Source organism: Diospyros lotus, chromosome 3 (assembly GCF_014633365.1).
Source record: "Diospyros lotus cultivar Yz01 chromosome 3, ASM1463336v1, whole genome shotgun sequence".
Taxonomy (NCBI): Eukaryota; Viridiplantae; Streptophyta; class Magnoliopsida; order Ericales; family Ebenaceae; genus Diospyros; species Diospyros lotus.
The window spans coordinates 38,929,778-38,951,528 of record NC_068340.1 but is presented as its reverse complement, the minus strand read 5'-3'; the positions used below and the strand labels follow the sequence as shown (position 1 = coordinate 38,951,528).

The following is a 21,751-nucleotide window of genomic DNA, read 5'->3' as shown; positions in this document are numbered from 1 at the left end:
TTTTGAACTTGTTCTGCATTTACTCTTATAACGGTGCACCCCCTTATGTGTACACCTGAGGAATCCTTTTTATTGGAGAGAAAATCCATAGTAAGATTTGAAGTCAAAACTTCGAGGGAGTAAGTCTGTGTGTTGGTTATCCTAATTTCCATTCCTGAGATTATATGACCTTTAACCAAAAATCTGATTTAGAATGCTAAATTATTTATTCAATTTTATGCATTTCGGTTTCGAATTTGAAATTTTTAAATTCATACAGTTATTAAAGCTTGGCATGTGTATAATCTGATTGCTAAGGGACTAGCAATGTTTAAGTTGGGGGGTATGATTAGTGGTTAATTTTGTAAAAATTTTGTTATAATTATACCCTTCTTTCGATCTTAAAAATGGTTTAAATTAGATATTAATATATATTTTATGGTTATATGCAAGTTTAAATTGAAAAATGAATGAAATGAAATTTTAAAGTAAAATTTAATAATAATAATAATAATATATAAAATTATATATAATACATATACATCATTATATGCATGCATGTAATATATATATATAATATAATCTAATATATATATGTGCCATGTGTAATACATATATATAATATATAATTTATTAATAACATTAAATTATTATTTTTTTTTTTAGGCATGAAGAATTCAAGTCCATGAAGACTTAAAGTCCATGAAGAATTCAAGTCCATGAAGAATTCAAATCCATGAAGAAATCAAACCCATGAAGAAATCAAGCCCATGAAAAATTAAAGTCCATGAAGAATTCAAATCCATGAAGAAATCAAACCCATGAAGAAATCAAGTCCATGAAGAATTCAAGCCCATGAAGAATTAAGGCCCAATTTGAACAACCCATGGAAAATATTATTTGGAGAAGGCCCAAGGATTATTTTTAATCCTAATGAAGATTAAAAACCAATTTATAGAAATCTATTTTTATTTTTTATGTGAGAACTTTATTAGGTGTGTTTTTTAGCTAAAATCCATTTAACTATTAGGTGGATATTATAGCTAAAATCCATTTAACTTTATGAGTGCTTTATTAGGTATGTATTTTAGCTAAAATCCATTTAATATTAGGTGTGTATTATAGCTAAAATCCATTTAACTTTAAGTGTGTGAGTGCCCATTAGATATAATTATGTCTAATTGAATAATTGAAATTGTGTGGTTTGTATTGCATCTTGTGGCCTATAAATAGCTCACTTGATTGCATTTGTAAGTGTGATTATTATTCTTGAATAAAAGTTTAGTTGTTTCCTTATAATTCTCTCTTTAAGAATTGTTCTTGTTCTTTCTCATTTTCTTTAGTACTTTCTCTTATAATCTTACTTTTTTCTTTCTTCTTTTAAATTCTTATGTCATTTATTATTACTTTATTATTCACCGCCTAAATGGCCGGTTAATTTGTGCCTTTAAATTTCTGTAATTTTAATTCTTGTCATTTAATTATTCACCGCCTAAATGGCCGGTTAGTTTATGCCTTTAAATTTCTGCAATTTTAATTCTTGTCATTTAATTATCCACCGCCTAAATGGCCGGTTAGTTTATGCCTTTAAATTTCTTGTCATTTAAATTCTGTTATTTAAATTACGTCATTTAAATTTATGTCAATTAACTTTCAAATAAAAATGAGTAGTTAAATCTAATCTTGGGTTAAGGCAAGGACAGTGTCCAACGCTAATGATTCCCAAAGAAAGCTGCGCTTTAAATAAGTAACATTAATTTAAATTTCAGTATGAGTGTGTATTAATTATTAAAAAATCACTAGGTTTGGATTGGAGCGTAAGCCTAACTTAGAGCTTTCATGCCATGTATGAGAGTTACTAGAACTAAAAACGCTATCATATCTAAACCCAGATGATTAATTTAGTTGTTTTGTGTATTAATTGCAATTGGATTTATGGTGGTTGCTTAAATTAGAATCTCGCATATCATGTATGGGGATTGCTTAACCTAGAACTATCATCATCTCTAATTGCATTTAATAACAAACCCTCATATCTGAAATTAAATTAATGTTGCTAATTTTTTATGCTAAAATTTGGGAATCAACGGGTTGGTACTGAAATTGTCTTAACTCAAGCACTATCCAAATTCATATTTTTACGTTTAATGTTTATTTCAATTTTTGCCTTACTTTATTTTCTAGTATCTGTTGTCTAAAAACAAAACCATAAAAAATCTTGTTGTAAATTTGTCCAAATACGTGTGCGTGTGTGTGACATTCTTTTTCTTTTGCCATAAATAAATCTCTCAGTGGACGACCTGGATTCATCCAGAAAATATAAATTTAAATTTGGACTACAACTGCACTCGTACACTGGCGAGTATAAACCTCTCACTAAAATAAAAAAAATATAAAAGTTTTATTATGATTTGTTTTTATTGTGTTTTAATTGCAGGGTGAGAGTGCAGTCAAGTACCCGTAGTGCATGCATGTGTTTAGCTTCGCTTTCGCTGTTATTATTTTTGTGTGTGCATGCCAGGGTAGTTCTTGTCTTATGTTTTATTCTTTTTCTCCTCCCATAAGCGCTCATGTTCGGGTAGTCCGGGTGGTTGGGGATATCTGGGCGGGGGGTGCTTACATCCCCTCTCTGGTTCTCACTCTTTCTCGCCCCTTCCCCCTATTCCGACACTATTTCTCTACTCCTCCTTGGTTCTCTTGATTTTTCTGCAGCTGCTGCCTCCCACCGATATTATTACTGCTCCGGTGCCATTGCTGCCATTCTTTCAGTCAATAAGGTAATTATTTTGTGTTATTTAGTTTTAGTTATTTTGTGCTGTTTAGTTTTAGTTATTTTGTGTTAATTTAGTTTAATGATTATTTTGTGTTATTTTAGTTGTAGTTATTTTGTTTTAGTTTACTTATAGTTATTTTGTATTAGTTTAATTTAATGGTTATTTGTGTTTTTTTTATTTTTAATTGAAAAAAATTTACTTTTAATTAAAATATAATACTATAATTTTAAATAAAATATATAGGAAATGTTGATGTAATACTGTAATTTTTAATAGTTTACTTTTAAATGTAATACAGTTTACTTTTATTGTTATAAATAAAATATATACATTAAAAAATACAAAAAATTCTATTTGACATAAAACATTAAAAATAATAAATAAAATTTTAATTCAAATATTTAGAATTAATATTATAAATTAGATAAATATTTATTTTATTTTATTTTAAAATTAAATTTAATATATATATATTTTTTATATTATTTAAAATGATCTGTAACGGAAAAGATATCCCGTCACAGATCTGCGACAGGTGACCCGTCACAAATTTGTGACGGGAAAGCTTGCCCGTCACTGATTTGCGACAGGATTGCTCAACCCCGTCACTAAAATTCAGTGACGCCATTTTTTGTGACGAATTTTTATCCCGTCATTAAAAATTTAGTGACAGATTTTCTGTTTTTAGTGATGAATTTTTCCGTCACTAAAATTGAATTTTCTTATAGTATAAATAAGTGAAAGTTGAAAGAACAACCGTTAGGCCTAGTTTATTTGAAATAGATAACTGGGTTAGGCTTGAGCCCATTTACAATTAATGATTGAAATTTAATATGAATTTGAAATAAAATATAAAATATCTAAAATGGGTTAATGAATGGTTATGCATGGTAAAAAGGTAAGGGCAGCTGTGTAATTCCAATTGGGTTGAATAAATAATATGGAAAAATAAATAGAGAAAATGACAAATGCCAATCGTGCCCTTGAACCTTCGTTTGACCATTGTTAGGTAAGAGATAGTCAAATAATTTGTCATGGGATGGAGTATGCAGACTTGCAGCCCTATCTTTATTCCATTATTTGCGCCGAGGCTTTTCTCTCTCATGTATCCTTGCTAACGTTCAACTTTCTTCACCTGTCATCTTTCCTTCTTCGTCTATGTTTTCTTATTTAGCATTATTCTTTTTCACTGTTCATTGTTGTTGTTGTGATTGCTGTGACAAAGTAAGTTCAGTGGAAAGAGCACTAGTGGTGTTCTTCTTGGATTTCTTTTTCTCTCTAGGCAAGTTTTACTTCTTGCACCACTCTTTTATTTTCATACAAGTTTTTATTTCCCTTTGTTCTTCCATTTGAGAGTTCTTTTGATCATAAGGGTTATGCCTTAGATGTTTAGTTGAAGCTATTCTTCTTCTTTCGTCTCTGTGAATATTCTGTTTATATATATATATATACATACATACATAAATACGCCCAGTTATATTCCCATCACAACTAGCGTTGGATCACCCCAGATTTTCATTCTCTTCAATTGGGATTGTTCCCCCAATCTTTCTTTAGGAATGGTGTAGCCCCATTGGTATTGCTTGTGTTATATATATACGTAGTATGTATCGCTGTTTTCGTAAACGAGTTGCAAAATTATTTTACAGCCATCCAAATGGCTAAGTTTTATCTGAATGAGTATTGAGAACTCATGTAAGTAACATATGGATGAGTGTGTCTCACCCGAATGAGTTTGTAAAAAGGTAAAATAATGTGCATCGCATCATCCGAATATATATAAAATCCATTCGAATACGATACTTAAAAGATAGTCATATCCAGATAAATTACAATGACAGCAACTTCGAGCCTGATTTTGACCTTTATGAATCTAGAATCTCTCAAAACTAAAAACATGAAAGTTGTAGATAACTTTTTTGTCGTTTTATAGTATTTTGAATCATCTCAATCGGAGTTTGGGCGAGAAAGTTATGCCCATATTACCAAATAATGTTGAAACTACCAGAATGACCTCATCCGTATGAGTTCCTCCCACATCCGAATGAATTGCACGTAAATTAATCAAATTACATTGAATTTTGCCAAACATTCAAATACTACAGTTCTCTCATCCGACTGAATTTCCTATCATCCGAATGTGCTACAAATCATCCGAATGTGCCTCTCAATTTCATGATTTATTGTAGCAAATCTGACCATGCTTCATTCTTTTAGGTATATCTCCTTGTGATGATATCCAATTTAAGATCCGTTTGATGCATTGGAAACTAGACTTCATAGGATTCAATTCGATGTATTATTCAAATAATTTGGTTACGTTTTGAACCAGTAACAACTTGATTAATTTCTGCCAAGAAATTTGTAGCTTAATGTTTTCGTGTATTCTGACCACCTGGTGTTCTTTGGCTTATAACTTTCTGTTCCATCTCCTAATTAAGATCTGTTTATTAGGATGTAAACTAGACATCCTAGGCTTCGTTTTGATATATTACCCGCATTGTTTGGCTTTATATTGAGTCTATAATGGCAATAGCCTCGTCAATCTTGGCCCAAAAATCTGAAATTTACTGTTTTGAATCACCTATATATATGTATACGCATGCCCAATCCGAATTGTCTCTTAAGCAATCTGAATTGCCTCTTTAGTGATCCGAATCACACTCCCACATATGCATAAGTCCATTCGAATCACCCTCTACCTTATTTGAATCATCCATATATACACACACACATAATTCGAATGACTCATGTTCCATTCGAATAACATATATATATGTATATATACATATACATATACCATTCGAATCACTTATATAAATATGCACATGCCATTCGAATCACCTATATAAATATATACATGCCCTATTTGAATCATACCCCTGGACCTATTCGAATCACCCCCTGTATATATAATATAAACCATTCGAATTGCCCTTGTCCTATTCGAATCACCCCTATATATATATAATATAAACCATTCGAATTGCCCCTGTCTTATTCGAATCACTATATATACATATTTATACGAATGTTGCATTCAATTTAATAAATCGATCCAAATGTGCATGCCATCCGAATATGTTTTCCCCAAAATGCATATCAATGTTAACTTAGCATAATTATTGAATGAACTTAAAGAGATTATATGATAAGAAAAATAACATATTAAATCTGTAATACCCTTCAAATGGTGAATCAATATTTAACCTTAAATAGCATATCCCAAAATTATTTTTATGTTATAATTTACATCAATTATTTATGTGTTATTTAAATCTTAAATGTGGTAAATGCTATGAAATAAGATTTTTTGAATTTATTTGATGATGATAAAATACTTGGTATGGGTAAATGGTGTTGAAAGTATGAATATTGAGGAAACAAAAATTTAAATACATGTGGTTGGCAAATGCATGCATGATGTATACATGTACATGTCATATATATATATATATATATTTTGCGCACCTATTATTTTGCGCGGAGGAAAAGAGTACTCTAGAGCACTTGGTGCGGAACGAGGTGGCCATAGGCCGGCAGGTTGACTCTATATTTATTTGTGAGATTCTATTGAAATGATGCACTTTTGCATGTATTGATTGATGGCTTGAGAGCTTGGGAGATTTGATACTGACATTGAAATGATGCACTTTTGTATATATTGATTGATAGCTTACGAGCATGCGAGATTTGATATTGACATTGAAATTTTATGCACGATTACATAGTGGTACATGGTGGCATGATATATTTAAATTTGAATTGATAAATTCATAAACTATGAATCTTGTACATAATTGTTGAATCATTGATTACTCTTTTTGGTGTCACCATGTTTTTTGATCCTATTCATTATTTATTATTTCTCGAACTTGATGAATCTTGTGGCTCACTTGATCTTTCTTGTCATTTCAGGTAAAGGAAAAGTCATTATTGGGGGCGAGTCTAGTAGAACTAAGGCCCAGAGATAGTGGTGTACAGAAACACGTCCTAACTTGAAGATCCTTAGTAGCATTTTGGAGAGGCATGTAATGAATTGAGTTTTATTTTGTTAATTTATACTAGAGCCTCTTATTTATTTTGTATGGCCTTTAAGCCTAGATTTATGAGATATTGAAAATGTAACTAAACCGTATTTTAGTTTCCGCTGCTAGTAATAAAATGAATTATTTGTTTTTATTATGGTTTGTTTTATATCATTTATGTAATGACCTTCTTTCAAATATCCTATGCTAGCAGGAATATTCGAGAGTGAGCCTTTACAATAATCATCCTAGAGATTAAAATATTGGCGAATTAGGTCAATGTGTGAGTACTAGGGCATCTTTGTATCAATATTGTAACAATATGGCCTTCATATCTAATGATTAAGCCAACTTGCATGGATCAAGTCTTAGAAGATGAATTTTGGATCAATGATGTGCAAGAAAAATGAAATTTGAAAATTAGTTCAAAGACTAAAAGATAATTCTATATTTGGAACACAATGGGTTTTTAATAATAAAATAGATCATAGTAAGAAGTAAAATAAGGCTTGTAGCCAAAGATTATTGTCAAGAGGAAGGCATTGATCTTGAAGAATCATATGCCCCCCGTGGCTAGATTAGAAACAATTAAGATGTTTTTAGCTTTTGTTTCTCACATGAAATTCATGTTATATCAAATGGATAAGAATAATGCATTTTTAAGTGACTACATAAAAGAAGGAATTTTTGTATATCAATCAAAATACTCAGCCGAGTAATTCCTTATATGGTTTTCAAAACAGTCGATTATGTGTTTTAACTAATTATTTTCAATTGACTATTAAGATTTCCTACTCGAATAATTTAAATTCCATACTTTTCTAAAATCTATCAAGTATAGATTTTTTAGTATATTATTAGGATTAAAATGTCAATGTATTTTTAATGAAATATATGTTTTTGTTGAGACAAGTGAAACTTATATATAATTGCATGTAAAATCTAATTGAGCATGCTCGTTGAGTAACTGACGCTTCATTTTGAAAAATATAGCTGTAACTTAGAGATTAAAAAGAGAATAGTTTTGATCATTAATATTTTATTTAATTATTTCAATATGTCTAAAAGTGTTCTCCTATATATGAATAGTAAATATGTGCTAAATGCGAAAATATTTTTACAAAAATACTATTTTGAAATAGTTTTTTACTGCATCATAATTTCAAAATTCTTTTATATTTCATTTAACACAATAATATTTTTCATGATAGGTATGACGTATTATTTCTAGTATTTAACATTGCATCTATATTTTCAATAGTTTTTTATCACCATCCATCATGATTATATTTATATGGATTATGCTTGGTCAATTTCTCTTACAGATATATTATTTATATCTTTATTTTCATCCACTAACAATGTCATTTTGATTATGATAAAAATGGAGAGAATAATGAGATTTTATGAGATGAGATATTATATATATAAGAGTGAGATTATATTTTTGAGTTGTAAATATTTGTGTAAGGAGAATAATGTATAAAATATTTTATGAGAGATTATGTATGTGATGAGATCATATGTATGAGATTATGAAATATTTTGGTCCTTTATTTTTTATTTTTATGAAATATTTTATCTATTAATCTATTAAATTAATTCAAAATATTTTATTTACTTATGTTATCAATATTTTTGAAAGAGGAAGCTTATGGTATAAAATTAAGGGGAAGATCAAAATATTTTCTATCAAAATTAATTATCATAAAAATCATATTTTTGTTATCATCAAAAAGGGAAGAATGTTGAGCCAACTTGATCTATTTAATTTTTAATTAAGTTTTATTGATTAACAAAAATAATATTTTATACCTAATTATTTTTTATTAATTTATAAAATATTTTGGCACATTATATGTATTATCAAAATTAGTATTTTTCATTAATTTTTTTTCAAGCAAGTAAAAATTCATATAAATATTTTTTTTTTCAAAATTAAAATCAAAAATCAATTTTTTCACTATTGTCATAGTACACTACAGTGTTCAGATTCTTGAAATAGTAATCAGATCAGTAGTGAACAGTGCGCTATAATGACAATGAATAGTATTTTTCAAAATGTTTATAAATAGCTCCAAACTTATTTTAGAGATCATCAATTGCACATGTTGTACATCTAAAACACTCAAAAGCTCTAAAATTAATTTCTAAGTATTCAAAAACTCTCAAAGTTACATTGCACATCTACCGAAAAACCATAAGACAAGAGAAGAAAACGAGATCGCAAAACTAAATTTGATCTTCTACAAACCATGATAACTAATTTATATATTTATTTAAATATTATTATCTTGTATATTTTATGCTTAGTTATTTGTGTCTAATTGTGGACAAATTATATGTAAACATTTAAAATATTATAGAGGATTGTATAGGTTTTCTAGAACTATTAAAATTTATATGAATCTGATTTCTAAGATAAGTTAGGATGAAAATCTTGGTGTAGTAATTGTCTAGAACCTATTATAATTTAGGTGTGTATTTAATTTCTAAAGTGAGCTAGTGTAAAAACCTTAATAAAATTGGTTTAGTAGAATTCAAAGGGTGATTAGACCTTAAGAAAGTGAACTAGATGTGTATGAAAATACCGAACTACTATATTGTCTTGTATCTCATTTTATTTATTTTTGTTATGTCTTGTGATTTACATTTATTATTAATTTCAAACATAATTTATTATATTTATTAAATATATATTTTTTAATAAAATCATTAATCAATAATATTTATTAAAATTAAAAAAAATATTAATCACTTAATTCACCTTCATACCCTATAGGACTAACATCACCAACGGTTGGGTTCGACATCGAAGTTTATCTTATACTTATATTTTGATGTGAAAAAAAAAAAGAAAAGTAAAGTGAGATAAGTGAATTTAGTTATTTTTTTTAATACGTTTAAATGCATAAATTAAATTAACACAAAAATATAAGTATGAGGATGTAATCGAAATAACGAAAAGTTTGAATCATCACAAAAAGAAATTATGTCAAAGTATAAGAAGTCAAATTAATTCGAAAATATAAATAAATGTCTATAATTAATTATTTAATAAGAAAAAAATTATAACTATATAAAAATTATGTTATTTTTGTTCAGCTCGTTCTTTCTTAAAAATAAAATTTCTTAGAGCACGCTTGGTCAACTTTTTGTTTTTAATTTTATTACTTTGAAATAAAAAATATAAAATAACATTATTTTATTCCTTGTTTCCAGTTTAAACAATCATGAAAATATTTGAAAAAATAATAAAACAATATATGAGTAATTTTAAATATTATGGTTGGTTAAAACATAATATCATTACGAAGCAGTGCATAGTAGTTATTGTCAAGAAATAAGATAATTTTCAACCTTTAAAATTAGGAGAATAAATATAATATTTTAAAATTCAGTCAAAGATCGTATTTACTCTAAAGTTAAAAAAAAAATAATCGTATTTAAGTAGGAAGAAGACAAGAAAATTTAAAGAATTGTATGTTTAAAAATTGGCTTAATACATCTAAAAGTCCCTAAACTATTACAAAATATGACATTCAATCCCTCACCTAAAAAACCTCAAGATTAGGTCTTTAAATAATTAAAAAGCTACTCTTTTAATTCTTGCCATCAATGCAGTAAATGGTTCTGTTATGTTTGTACCAAATCTATATATACACACATATAAATATATATACACCCGACTTTGTATATATATACATATATATACAAATGCACAAAGACACACAAGGTCGTAGCCATGGCAGTCACCGCCAGCCGCCATGACTGCGGCCATCACCCGTCCCCCCAACCATGGTTGCGGCCATCACCCACCCCTCAATATACACAAGCACAAGCACACATATGGTCGTTATTAACGCAGCTGTTACTTACCCGCCATAGCAGCCGCGATGAATACGACTATCGTTGCGAGAGAGAGAGAGAGAGAGAGAACGCTGGTTTGCGTAAAGCCTTCAAAATAAGTCGCACCACATTGAGGACAGTTCAAAAGGCGACTCTGTAGCTTCTGCTCTCCTCCGTTGTTGTTTCATTCTTCTCTTCCTTATTTCTTTCTTTCTCTGCACCTAACTTCAGTTGTCAATTGTTGCGAAGTCTTTAAGATTCATTGGTTTTCGGTTCTCTCTTCCAAATTCAAGAAATAGAGATGGAGGTGATGATATCGTCGCCAGCGGGGGATTTCAACTTTGACAGTGCGTGCACTTCTTCGTACATAAGCGCATCGTCCAGTCCCCCAGAGCTTCGACAACTTTTTCTTCAGTGCCCCCATTAGCCTCACCCGCTCCTCCTTCTTCTTCCGCTACTCTACCACGGCGTCCGATGGCGATCTCTCTTCCACGATCCCCTTCAAATGGGAAGAGAAGCCTGGAATTTCGAAAACCAAGAGAGATAATAATAAGGAGAATTACAACGATTTCGAGTTCGAGTTCAGCGGGCCGTTGGAGCTAGCCTCGGTCTCCACCGTTGACGAGCTTTTCTACAGCGACAACATCAAGCCCCCGAAGCCGCCGCCTTGGTTGTAGTTCCCCGATCACGACTTCGCTTATTCTCCCAAATTACTGATCAACAAGAAAGCTCTCAGAGAAATATTAACAATATTATATACATGAATTTGACAATAATAAGTGCAATTTGAACACACTAACTGATGTGTCATAGGTAAAATTTCAATAAAAGTTTAAAATTTTAAAATAATTTTTTGGGTTAAAAATATATAAAAAAAATTATTTGGGGGGTCAAATAAAGCACAAGTACGATAATTCTAGCGTCCAAAAATCTTCTAAGAATTATGCGAAAATGATAGACCCTATTTATAAAAATTTAATTCTAGTGGATGTTTTAGGATAAACATTATCCGTAAAAATCTTAATTTTAATAGATATCAAAAGACTCTATATTCTATAAATAGATGAGCCATTATTTCAAAAAATATATGTCTCTAATATTGATTTTAATATGATATTTAAGTTTTTAGTATTTAATTTAAATATAAGAATATTTACACAAGAATTACCTTACTCGCTCTTATCATTCTTCTTTTCAAAGAGTTCAAACGATTTAACGACGAAATTTCTAATCAAAAAATTTACTGTTGTGTTGATAATAAATATTATCAAAAATATTATTTAATCAAAAAATTATATATATATAATTTTGTGTATGCCTTTTAATTGTTTGAAAAAAAAAAAAGTCATCTGGGTCGGACCAGCAACTCCAAGGATGAGATATATTTGGGATGGCCCCAAAAGAAAATAAAATAAAACCCATATAGATGCAATTGGGACCCGCATTTGTAATGGTAAGACGATACCGGTCCACACGTCGACCCAAAATCCTTTCGGGCATTCCTTCATACCCATTTTTTTTAAGTAATTTTTTTTTACATTTTTTAACAAAATAATTTCATACTTAAAAAATATTAATTTAATTCCTATGCCACGTCATTAGTTATTTCCCAACCTATTTAGAGTACTAAATCAATAGAAAGAAAACAACATTACCAAAATGATACCGTTTTACTATGTATTTATTATTGGATAAATTACTCGTCACTTAAAATGTGATACACGTTTATCCGATTAAAGATAAAATTAAAATTAAAATAAATAATTAAATTAAAATAAATATTAAAATTAGATAAAATTTCAAAATAATCATAAATTTAACGTAAAACAATCTATTTGGCCAAGAAAAAAAACACTATGTAGATCGATTGTATCAGTCAGTTAAATCTATCCAAAAGATTAGAATAAAAGAATTATTTCGACTGAGTTAGTTAACCTTATTAATGAAGTGAGTCAACAACACATATATCATCAATTCAAAAAAATATATATAAAAAGAAAAGAACAAAAAAAGTCCCTCAGTATCACCTTAGTCAAACCAACTCAATCCAAAAAAATTAGATTCCAAATTTATGGGTAGAAAATTGATGATAAATTTTAATTTTGTTTTGTAATTTTTATGTGTTTGATTGAATTAGGGTGCATTTAATTGGAGGATCAAAGTGAGATGAAATTTTAATTTTATGAAATTTCAATTCTCATCCCATCTCTTGAGAATTTTAATTTTTTGATTTCAAAAAAAAAAACTCTACTTTTTAAATTAAAATGAAATTTAAATTTTATAAAAAAAAATTATTTGATAAAAATTTTTAAAATTTAAATAAAAAATGAATTATTCCTTCATTTTTCATTCTTATCAAAGGCAACCTTAATTGTTCCTTAAAATTGTCAAAAAAAAATACATCAAAATTACACTATTTGGTGTTTATCCATATATATGGTCAACAAACTTTTCGTCACAATCTCACAAAATCCGATAACACATATATCATCAGCCACACGAAAAGTTCTTTTTTTTTTTATTTTTTTTCAAGAACAGAGAGCTGAAATTTAAATCAAGAAAGCCACAAAATTACATGACTTTCAGGTAGTTCATACCACGCCGCCGTCGACATGATCTTTCAAGCTCCGAAGCACAAGTGGTGGTGGTGGTGGTGGTGGTGGTGACGGCGGTGGTGGGCGTTTTCCCTGTCGATCAGGCCCTGGACATGGCGGAACTCCTCGACATGGCAAGGGATGTTGATGGGGCCTTTCTGATCGAACCCGTACTCTTCTTCAGCTTCCTTCAACAAGTGGAGGAAGAGAGGGTGGTTGATGTAGATCACGGGGATGACGAACCGCTGCTGCTCCGGCCCTTGCCCCACCGTGACGGCCAAGCAGCCCTTCGGAATCTCCTTCATCTCCGCCTCCCCGCGGTGGTGGTGGCGGTGGAGATGAAAATGGAAGTGAAAATTCATGAGATTATTCTTGTCTCCACTGGCGCCCATCTCCACACAAACTAAACCCAGAAAACCAAAAGGGAAAGGGAATCGGAAACCCAAGAAAGAAGGGGAAATTGAGATCGGAAGAGATCGATTAGGGTTACAAGAAAGAGGGATCGAAAGCAGAGATGGCTAGTTTGAAGAGACTCAGGGAAGAATCGGTTAAAGATCTGGGCACGTCGTTGCTCATGGTAAATTAATGGTTGCGACTGTACTGAAAGATCAAATACACAGATTTACATAAACGACTCTGCTGAAGATGAGAATTGGAGGGGGGTTTCGAGAGGTAGAAGGGGCAAATATATATGTGGAGAAAGGGAAGGAATATTGGTGAAACGGCCATTACACGGCTGCCGTATAAGCTAAGGCTCGTGGGTAGCAATCGTAATTCCAGGAAGTCGGTGAGATGGCTATTTCCAGGTTGAATATTGCTACCAACAGTACTTGGTAACCGCTCATAAATAAAAAAATAAAATGATTGCATCAGAAAAAAAAAAAAAAAACCAAAGCAATAAATAATATCACAGTTATATATAGATTTAAATAGGCTTTTATGACCCAAAAAAATTGTATAAAGATATCATTTTTCATATTTTAATGATATTGGGGCAGAAAATTTTCCCCAACATAAGATTCTAAATTTTTAAAAAAAATTATTTAAATAAAAATGATATTGCTACTATTTATATATGACGAACGATACGATTATCAGGCAATTATACACACATGGTCATGTCAAAAAATAAAAAATTACACATTATTCAAATCTAATGTCTCTACATAATATTATGTTCTTAAACGAACATCTAAGGAACGATGGACAAGAGATAAGCGTTGACTTTAAGGAGATTTTGAATATATGAGATGAAATCACATTTGTTATTTATTTTTAAAAAAAAATTATAATGTAAACAAAAGAATGAACTTGTATTAAAAAATATAATTCTAAAAATGACATTTTAAGAATTAATGTGCACTTAAATAAGAAAAAATATTAAAAAATTAGGCAGAGCCAATATCTACCACATTATTGATTTGCCTAAAGTGTTAAAAGGTCATAAAGTTTGCATCTTTAATCCAGATTAACATATATTTATTACTAATAATATCCTTCACTGTCAATCAAATTTATCTATTTTTGTAAGCTGAAAATGTTAGAATTTTTGGATCATAGGAAGAGTCCAAGCCTCCAAGATTGCATAAATGCATGCGCTGGCAACCCGACCCTGGAACTGGAAGTAGAAGAAAAGTTACTGGACGTAGCGAAAACGTTGAGAAGACAAACTAAAAGAACGACGGATATTTTGGGTGCCCCGTAATTATCAGGTGAATCTGACACCTGGATACCGAGTGATAAAGGCTGCGCCACGTGGAATGTGTGGGGTCAAGGAGTGCGGTTCTGACCCGCCAACAGTGACGTGTCTTTACCCGTCAGCATTGCGCAACCTGCCAAAACAACATTTATCATTTATTGAAAAATCCTTAAAAACTAAACGGGTTAACGAACAAACTTATCTAACTTAGAGTTAGAGTTAAAAGATTAAAATATTATTTACATTATATTATAATTTTTAATGTAATATAAATGAATGTATTTTAATCTTTTAATTTTCATTCTTCTATAAATTTGTTTATCAACCTATCTAGTCCCATCTATTAACTTGTCTGGCTCTTTAAAAGAACAGAACCATTTAGAATTCCTCTTTTTAAGTGATTATATATTAATAAAAAATTAATAATTATTTACTGAAAATAAAAAGAAATTAATTGTTGAGAAGCCTAGCCAAATGACTGGGATCCGCCGCATTCCCCACGCGCACGGTTTATGGAGAATTTAGACTTTCACGTGAACTTCGTTCTCACGCACTTCCCTTTATTTTATTTGTACTTTTATATTAATTAAAATGGAATTAAGAAATGTCAAATGTGATTTTTACTACTTTTAATTAAAATAAAATAATATAAATTTGCAACCGTCGTCGTGATAAATGTGGAAGGTTCGGGAATGGGCCGAATGGACAGATCAACGCCGTACTAAATTTACATGAGTGCGATGGTCCATGTCTTTTTTAACGGTTTAAAAATCCTGGCCGTTGGATCAGCCCAAAGCTTGGAACGGAACCACCCGACAGACATCTTCCCACTTCCCACTTCCCCCCGCCCCACATATATTATCATTTAATTTAATATATAAACAAATATTTTTATAAATTTTACTTAAAAATTTATCACTAATTAAGTTATCAAGGTTTTAAATTTATAAATTTAATCAACTTATTAATTTTTCTCCAAGGTTTTTGTGTTTGGTTGTTAATTTGTACTATTATATTTTTAAAAGTTGTACATTTAACACTTTATTTTAATATTATTTAATTAATCATTTGATACCCAACTCCTGGACCAAGTCAAGTAAACACCCTCTGATGCTACCCGGATCCTCTATACAGTAAAATCTAATGAAAAAATGCCACGTTACCAGCAACAGCGGGCACACACTGAGGATAGTTTTCAAATTTATAAAAGGGGGTATTGTAAAGCAAAAGCAAAAGCAAGCCATCCAAACAGCATGGGGCAGAGGTGGTTGGGTTGGCACAAAGCAACGGGGGGCAAAGTGACCCACAGCTGAAGGCTTGGTTATTCTTTTACACAAACGCAAAGGGCCCCCAACAAATTGCAAATGAACCCACGCTCTGATTCTGAGGGTTACTTGTCTAATTTGTCTTTCATAGTGTGACACTATTCGAGGGTGATTTTATATATTATATTTTTTTATTATACATCAAAACACCTTTACATATGATTATTAATATTTTCGATATATTAATGGATAAATTATGTTATATTGTTTGTCCATGTAATCCTATCATCTTGGGGTGTGAAAATTCAATTCACGTGAAAAAGAAAAAGAAAATCATAGGATAAGAGTATGGTGAGTGAGAAAGGGGGCAGTGGAAGTAAAAAAAAAATAAAAAAAAAATAGAAGAATGATAGCGTAATTGCAAGTCTACGGCGGTAATTATATTAGAATTAGAATGTTTGTTTAATTCCTCCAATGAAACTCTCTATTTTTCTATCATAAATTCATGCCGCCGAGCCCCAAGATCGAATCTCCCACGTCCAACAGATCAAAGTTCAAACCCCCTCCATCTTGCCGTTCAAAATTGTTCTGATCATTATCTCATGATTGTTTCCGCATGCAACTGATGTACCGTAGCAGCCCACCTATATCCAAAAAATAAATAAATAAATAATAGATTGCAAATTAACGTTAGTTACGAAATTAAAAATATTTAAAATGATAAATTATATACAAAAAGTTTAAAAACATTATGCTTATGCACTCCACAATTTAGAAAATAAAAATAAAAATCGTACAAACAGTGATACAAACGTGACTTAGTCCTGCCATGGAGCCAACGTGAGTGGGCATGAGTTATAGAATGACCAAAGTGCCCCTGAAAGCAATTCGAAAAGACCATTGTGCCATCCTCTTTTATTGGCTCGCCGCTTTCCGATTAACCTCCTCTGGTCTCCTCTCCGACTTCTCCGTCGGCGGTGAATTCCGGCCCAAACACTCGTCCCCAGCTGAAAGTGCGTCTGAGATTGGCTTAATGACCATAATGCCCTCCCCCGCTGCCGCACATGACAGCACGCAGATGAACGTTCCCAACATGATGCCGTCGTAAGCGGCGGTTCCCGGCCTCCAAAAAGAGGTGCAGGCGAGCAATAAGGCTTGCAATGGCAGCGCCACGAGGACGGTGAAAGAAAGAACGTGGAGCCGACCTCTCGTGCTCTTGTTGATCACGAGAGAAACGATCCTCAAGTACGAGAACAAGAAGCCTTGCGAGTAGACGACTCCGAATCCGGCGAAAACTATTGTGTTGGACAGAGGACAAGCGCAGACCAATTCTTTCTGACCGGAAGCGCCGACGGTGAGAACCGAGCTCGTGTGGAAAACGTTCGGTAGGAGAGATTTCAAGGGCGAAGGGAGCACGAAGAGTATCTGTAGCAGAAAGACCGGAAAGCAGGAGAAGATGATGTAGGGAACGGTCCAATCATCCTGCAAGCTGCGCTTCTTGATCGATACGTTGAGGAGGAAGAAGAGCGTTATGAGGAAGCCCGGCTCGAAGAATCCGAGAGAGAGCACGACTTGGATCTTGCAGAGGGTGTCCTCGTGGGAGACGGTTAGATAAGGGAGAAGACGGCCGAGATAGCGGCGGTAGAAGAACGGGAGGCGGATGACCTCGTTGATGGCCCAAGCGGAAACGAAGAAGACGAGGAGGGTGCGGATGGAGCAGAGCGTGTTGAAGTTCTGGAGATGGCGAGATCGGCGGGATCGGAGGCGGAGGTGGAAGACGAAGGAGAGGGAGATGAGGGAGAGGACGAGGAGGAGGGAGACGAGAGAGAGGGTGGCTAGATCGAAGGGGGAGTCGGGGATGGGAACCGTTGGATAGAGGAAGGATTCTTCCTTGAGGGGGTCAGATGAGGATAATTTTTCCGGGGGGGGCTGGGGCGGGGACGGCAGGAGGGGCGGGGGGGCATCGGGGATGAGTTTTCTCATCGAGAGGGGGCGCCCGGCGGCGGCGGCGGAGGCACGGCGGAGAGAGCTTGAAAATGCATAATTTGGGAAGGCGTAATTTGGAGGGGTTGGGGAGAGAGAGAGAGGAGACCGTAATTTCTCTTCTCTTCCCCCAACAGGCAGAAACCATGGCTGTGCATTGCTACAAAAGATTGAGACGAGAGGAAGAAAAGATGGGTCGTCTCTCTCAGCCTGAGATGTCGGATCTTTGACCGCCAGCTCTCTCTCTCCCTCTCCTTTCCCTCCCTCTCTCCTACAAACAAAACAGCCAGACTTTGTTGAAACTCAGCTTGCTTGTCAATTTTACCAGGATTATAGGGAAAATGCCTAAATTTCTTAAAAGTCACAATTAATTTTGGATGTTTTGATTAATCTGATCCACATATTAATAGCTATATATATATATATAATTCTTCCACCGTTCCTTTATTTACCCAAATCATGATCATTTGAGGTTTAGCGTTATGTTTTTGTAAAGTTCTATAGAATTTAATTTTTATGCTTTCCTAAGTGCATATGTTGGTCTATATCTCTAACTGTTTCGATATAAAATATTCTGTTACATTGACCGGCTTCTGGGTTTCTCGGCCACCGCTGACCGCCTTAATTGGGTCTCGCCCACAACCAACGCCATCTTCCTCATTTCCGTTCTCTGCTCAACCTGACCCCCACCATCCTTGACGTCGCAAGCCTTCACCCACCGCCGCACCGTTTTGCCATCTCCCTTGCTATTTCCCTACGTGAAACCCTAGATTACAGTTAGTCTTCCAATTTTGGGTAAGGTGAGCTTCTTTCTTCTTCCCCTCTCTCTCAAGCTATGGTTTCTGATTTTGTTTATTGTTATTGGGTCGAAAGCATTCATCTTCACTACTTCTGATCAGTTTGTTTATTATTGTTTGTTAAGTAGGAATGAGTTTAATTTTACTTTGATGGGTTTGGCTCATATTAATGAATCCATTGACAAGCCTAGCTAGTGACTGGGCTACCCACTTACACATATTATACAACATCCTAAACCAATGGTTCTAACTCGTAAAGTTTGTCACTTTCTTTTGTATGTTACAACACTCATTGTATATGTTGCATTTGATCTATTTTATTTTTAAAAAGTACATAACAATTATATTTTTATTTTTTATATCTATACGATTCTATTGATTATTAAAATATTTTAAAGACGTTGACCTAGAGGGTTTGGAGAATCTCCTCATATATATATATATATATGTATCACTTTTTGATCAGTCTAATGCATATAATATCACTTTTTATTTATTTTTAATTTAGTAATTCTATACAAACAAGATGGTGTCCTCAAAATTTTGTATTCTTTGAAGCCAAATTAAATAAAATAGAATTTCATATATTGTATGATGCAAAAAGTAAAATATATAACGTCTATGAAATATATTTGATCATAGTTATATTAATTATACGTCATATTTATTATATCGTACAAGATAGGATATAACTTCTCATACATGCGTCCTCCTTTGCCTGCAAAAATATATGAAGATTTTTCGTTATTATTTGGATACAATAATAAATTTAAATATTAATAAGTTATTTTCAAATAGTTGAGAAAAAGAATCTTATCAAAGGGTCCAGACTATTTTCCACGTAACCCCCAATACAATGTGATATTTTTGCATACTTAAAGACTAGGAGTCATCTACTATTTATTGAAGTAGTAGACGAGAGGTCGATGGGTCTCATGTAGTCTTGCGATTATTTGTTTCGGACTTTTAGAAAGAAATTTTAAAGGCAACGACTTGCATAAATATTAGAAGAATGCTTCACATAAGAGAGACTATTCGAGAGACTCTCATGGGACCTCTTTCGTGGGTGTGCTAAAGGAGCCCTCGGTAGCCCTTTGGCCCCAAATTAAAGAAAGTCTCTTAGGTCTTTTTACTCGAGAAACTTTTCCGCCTTGTGGGTCTTCCAAAAATGGACCTCTTGGGCTATGTACGCATTTCACTCCTAATTCTAAATGAATTTTTTTTAACAAGGATTGTGCAAATATAGATTTTTCTACTCAAAATACATAACATTTTTTTTTGATAAAGCAAACACAAAAACACCAAACTAGCAGAAGTTATGATTTAGTATTCTGCTATTATTTTTAAATGCATTTTGACCTAGATGAATTAGTGGATTATATATTTTGGAAAAACACAAAATTATAGACCCCCAAAATAATGAAAAGTAAATAATAGAGGTACGGTCAAAATGGTCCAGCACAATGACAATGCATTTAATCTCTATTTCTTTTTTAAACTTTTTATGTTTGATACTTTGGAAGACATTTTGCATTAATGGTCAACTACTCACCCGTGATTGTTTATTACATCATTGTGAGTAATAATAGAAGTCACGATTGATATTGTTAGTCATGTATCACATCTTTATTAGAGAAGAATAGAAAGACTATATGTCATTGTCAATCATCTCTTTCAATGAAAATGCAATAAATGACTCGAACACTCTTAACATTACTCTTGCATTAATGTAAAGGATCACTAGTCAATGAATAATGATCGGTGAATAATTAACTATTCATACTAAATATCAAAAAATTGCGGGTACACCTAATTAACATTCGGGTTATCGAAAACTGAGACTGGTTTTTCACCTTTGCAAAAGGAGGGAGAAACTTTCCTGCTTGTTATTAATATTTAAGCTGACAAATGCAGCAGTGAGTGAGCATATCAATTTCCTAGGTGGGCTGGGGCAGCTTCCGAAATTGCCAAAGCATGGAAAAGAGCAGTCCTTGGAATCCAGAACTCAACTTTTCATTATCTAGGGTTTTCCCATCACCTGAAATCTCGACACAATGAGCTCTCCCCTCCATCTGATCATTCCATCTTTCCAATGAGCTTTACTGTGATCTCCATATCCATATCCATCACCATCTCCATCTCCATCACACCCTGTTTCCATGTTACTGATGAAATTCTGAATCGTAAGAGAAAGAAAGAGATTTTTCTTCAGAAGCTTGATCCTCAAGCTAAATCAATATGCATTGCCCCAGAAAAATCCAGAATGTATATTAAAAGGAAGAGATAAATGTATATATATAAGTCTGAAAGGTACCCTCTTTCTTTCAATAAAGAAAAGAACTCGCAGGGAAGAAGAATCAATACCACAGAATATTTATCCACACTTGCCTCCACAAATGAAATGCCCATTTAATTTTGAATTAAGTTGGTTTCCATGAACATTGATTGGTAAAGTTTCACAGATCTGCAAATCCACCCGCCCCATTGAATAACAACAAATGAAGAAGAAGAAAGTTGATCTGAAATCAGGGATTGAAAAGGCTAGGTATGGATATGTGTCAATGTATGCGTGTGTGATTACTTTTGGGCTATTAGGTTGATTTTTAAGTCAACTTTCTGTTTACTTTTGGAAGACAAGTCCCCGGAAGAAAGAGAAGATGGAAGGTTTGCTGTGAAACTGAAATATATATACATATATATACACATCAAGAACAGTCAGATCGGAAACTACAATTTATTCGCCGGAATAATCGCTCTGATGATGAATCGCGAAAAGGGTTAAG

The 21,751-nt window shown here is 32.5% G+C and overlaps 3 protein-coding genes across 6 annotated transcripts in view; all 3 read right to left on the bottom strand.

Annotated features, from left to right (window-relative positions):
- Positions 1-10,400: 10,400 nt before the first annotated feature.
- Positions 10,401-13,963, bottom strand: LOC127797736 (auxin-responsive protein SAUR32-like). Its single transcript, XM_052330871.1, has 2 exons — positions 13,228-13,963; positions 10,401-11,343 (listed from the first exon to the last, which is right to left on the bottom strand). The coding sequence occupies exon 1, from the start codon at positions 13,614-13,616 to the stop codon at positions 13,251-13,253; it is 366 nt and encodes a 121-aa protein (XP_052186831.1). The 5' UTR covers positions 13,617-13,963; the 3' UTR covers positions 10,401-11,343; positions 13,228-13,250.
- A 2,531-nt stretch (positions 13,964-16,494) lies between these two features.
- On the bottom strand, positions 16,495-18,485 carry LOC127797735 (uncharacterized). Of its 2 annotated transcripts, none has more exons than XM_052330869.1 (2): positions 16,986-18,485; positions 16,495-16,832 (listed from the first exon to the last, which is right to left on the bottom strand). In XM_052330869.1, the coding sequence occupies exon 1, from the start codon at positions 18,169-18,171 to the stop codon at positions 17,104-17,106; it is 1,068 nt and encodes a 355-aa protein (XP_052186829.1). In that variant the 5' UTR covers positions 18,172-18,485; the 3' UTR covers positions 16,495-16,832; positions 16,986-17,103. The 2 variants fall into 2 exon arrangements, with proteins under 2 accessions (XP_052186829.1, XP_052186830.1); XM_052330870.1 differs by having other exon boundaries at positions 17,002-18,485.
- Positions 18,486-20,660: 2,175 nt separating this feature from the next.
- The window catches only part of LOC127797733 (KH domain-containing protein At4g18375-like), a 34,026-nt gene continuing 32,935 nt past the window's right edge, over positions 20,661-21,751 (bottom strand). For all 3 annotated transcript variants that reach the window (XR_008022272.1, XM_052330868.1, XM_052330866.1), the window contains one exon: positions 20,661-21,144. Coding sequence is in view for 1 of the 3 variants with exons in the window: in XM_052330868.1 (XP_052186828.1) it covers positions 20,989-21,144 (156 nt within the window). In the remaining 2 variants the exon portion in view is untranslated. The remainder of the gene's footprint in view (positions 21,145-21,751) is intronic.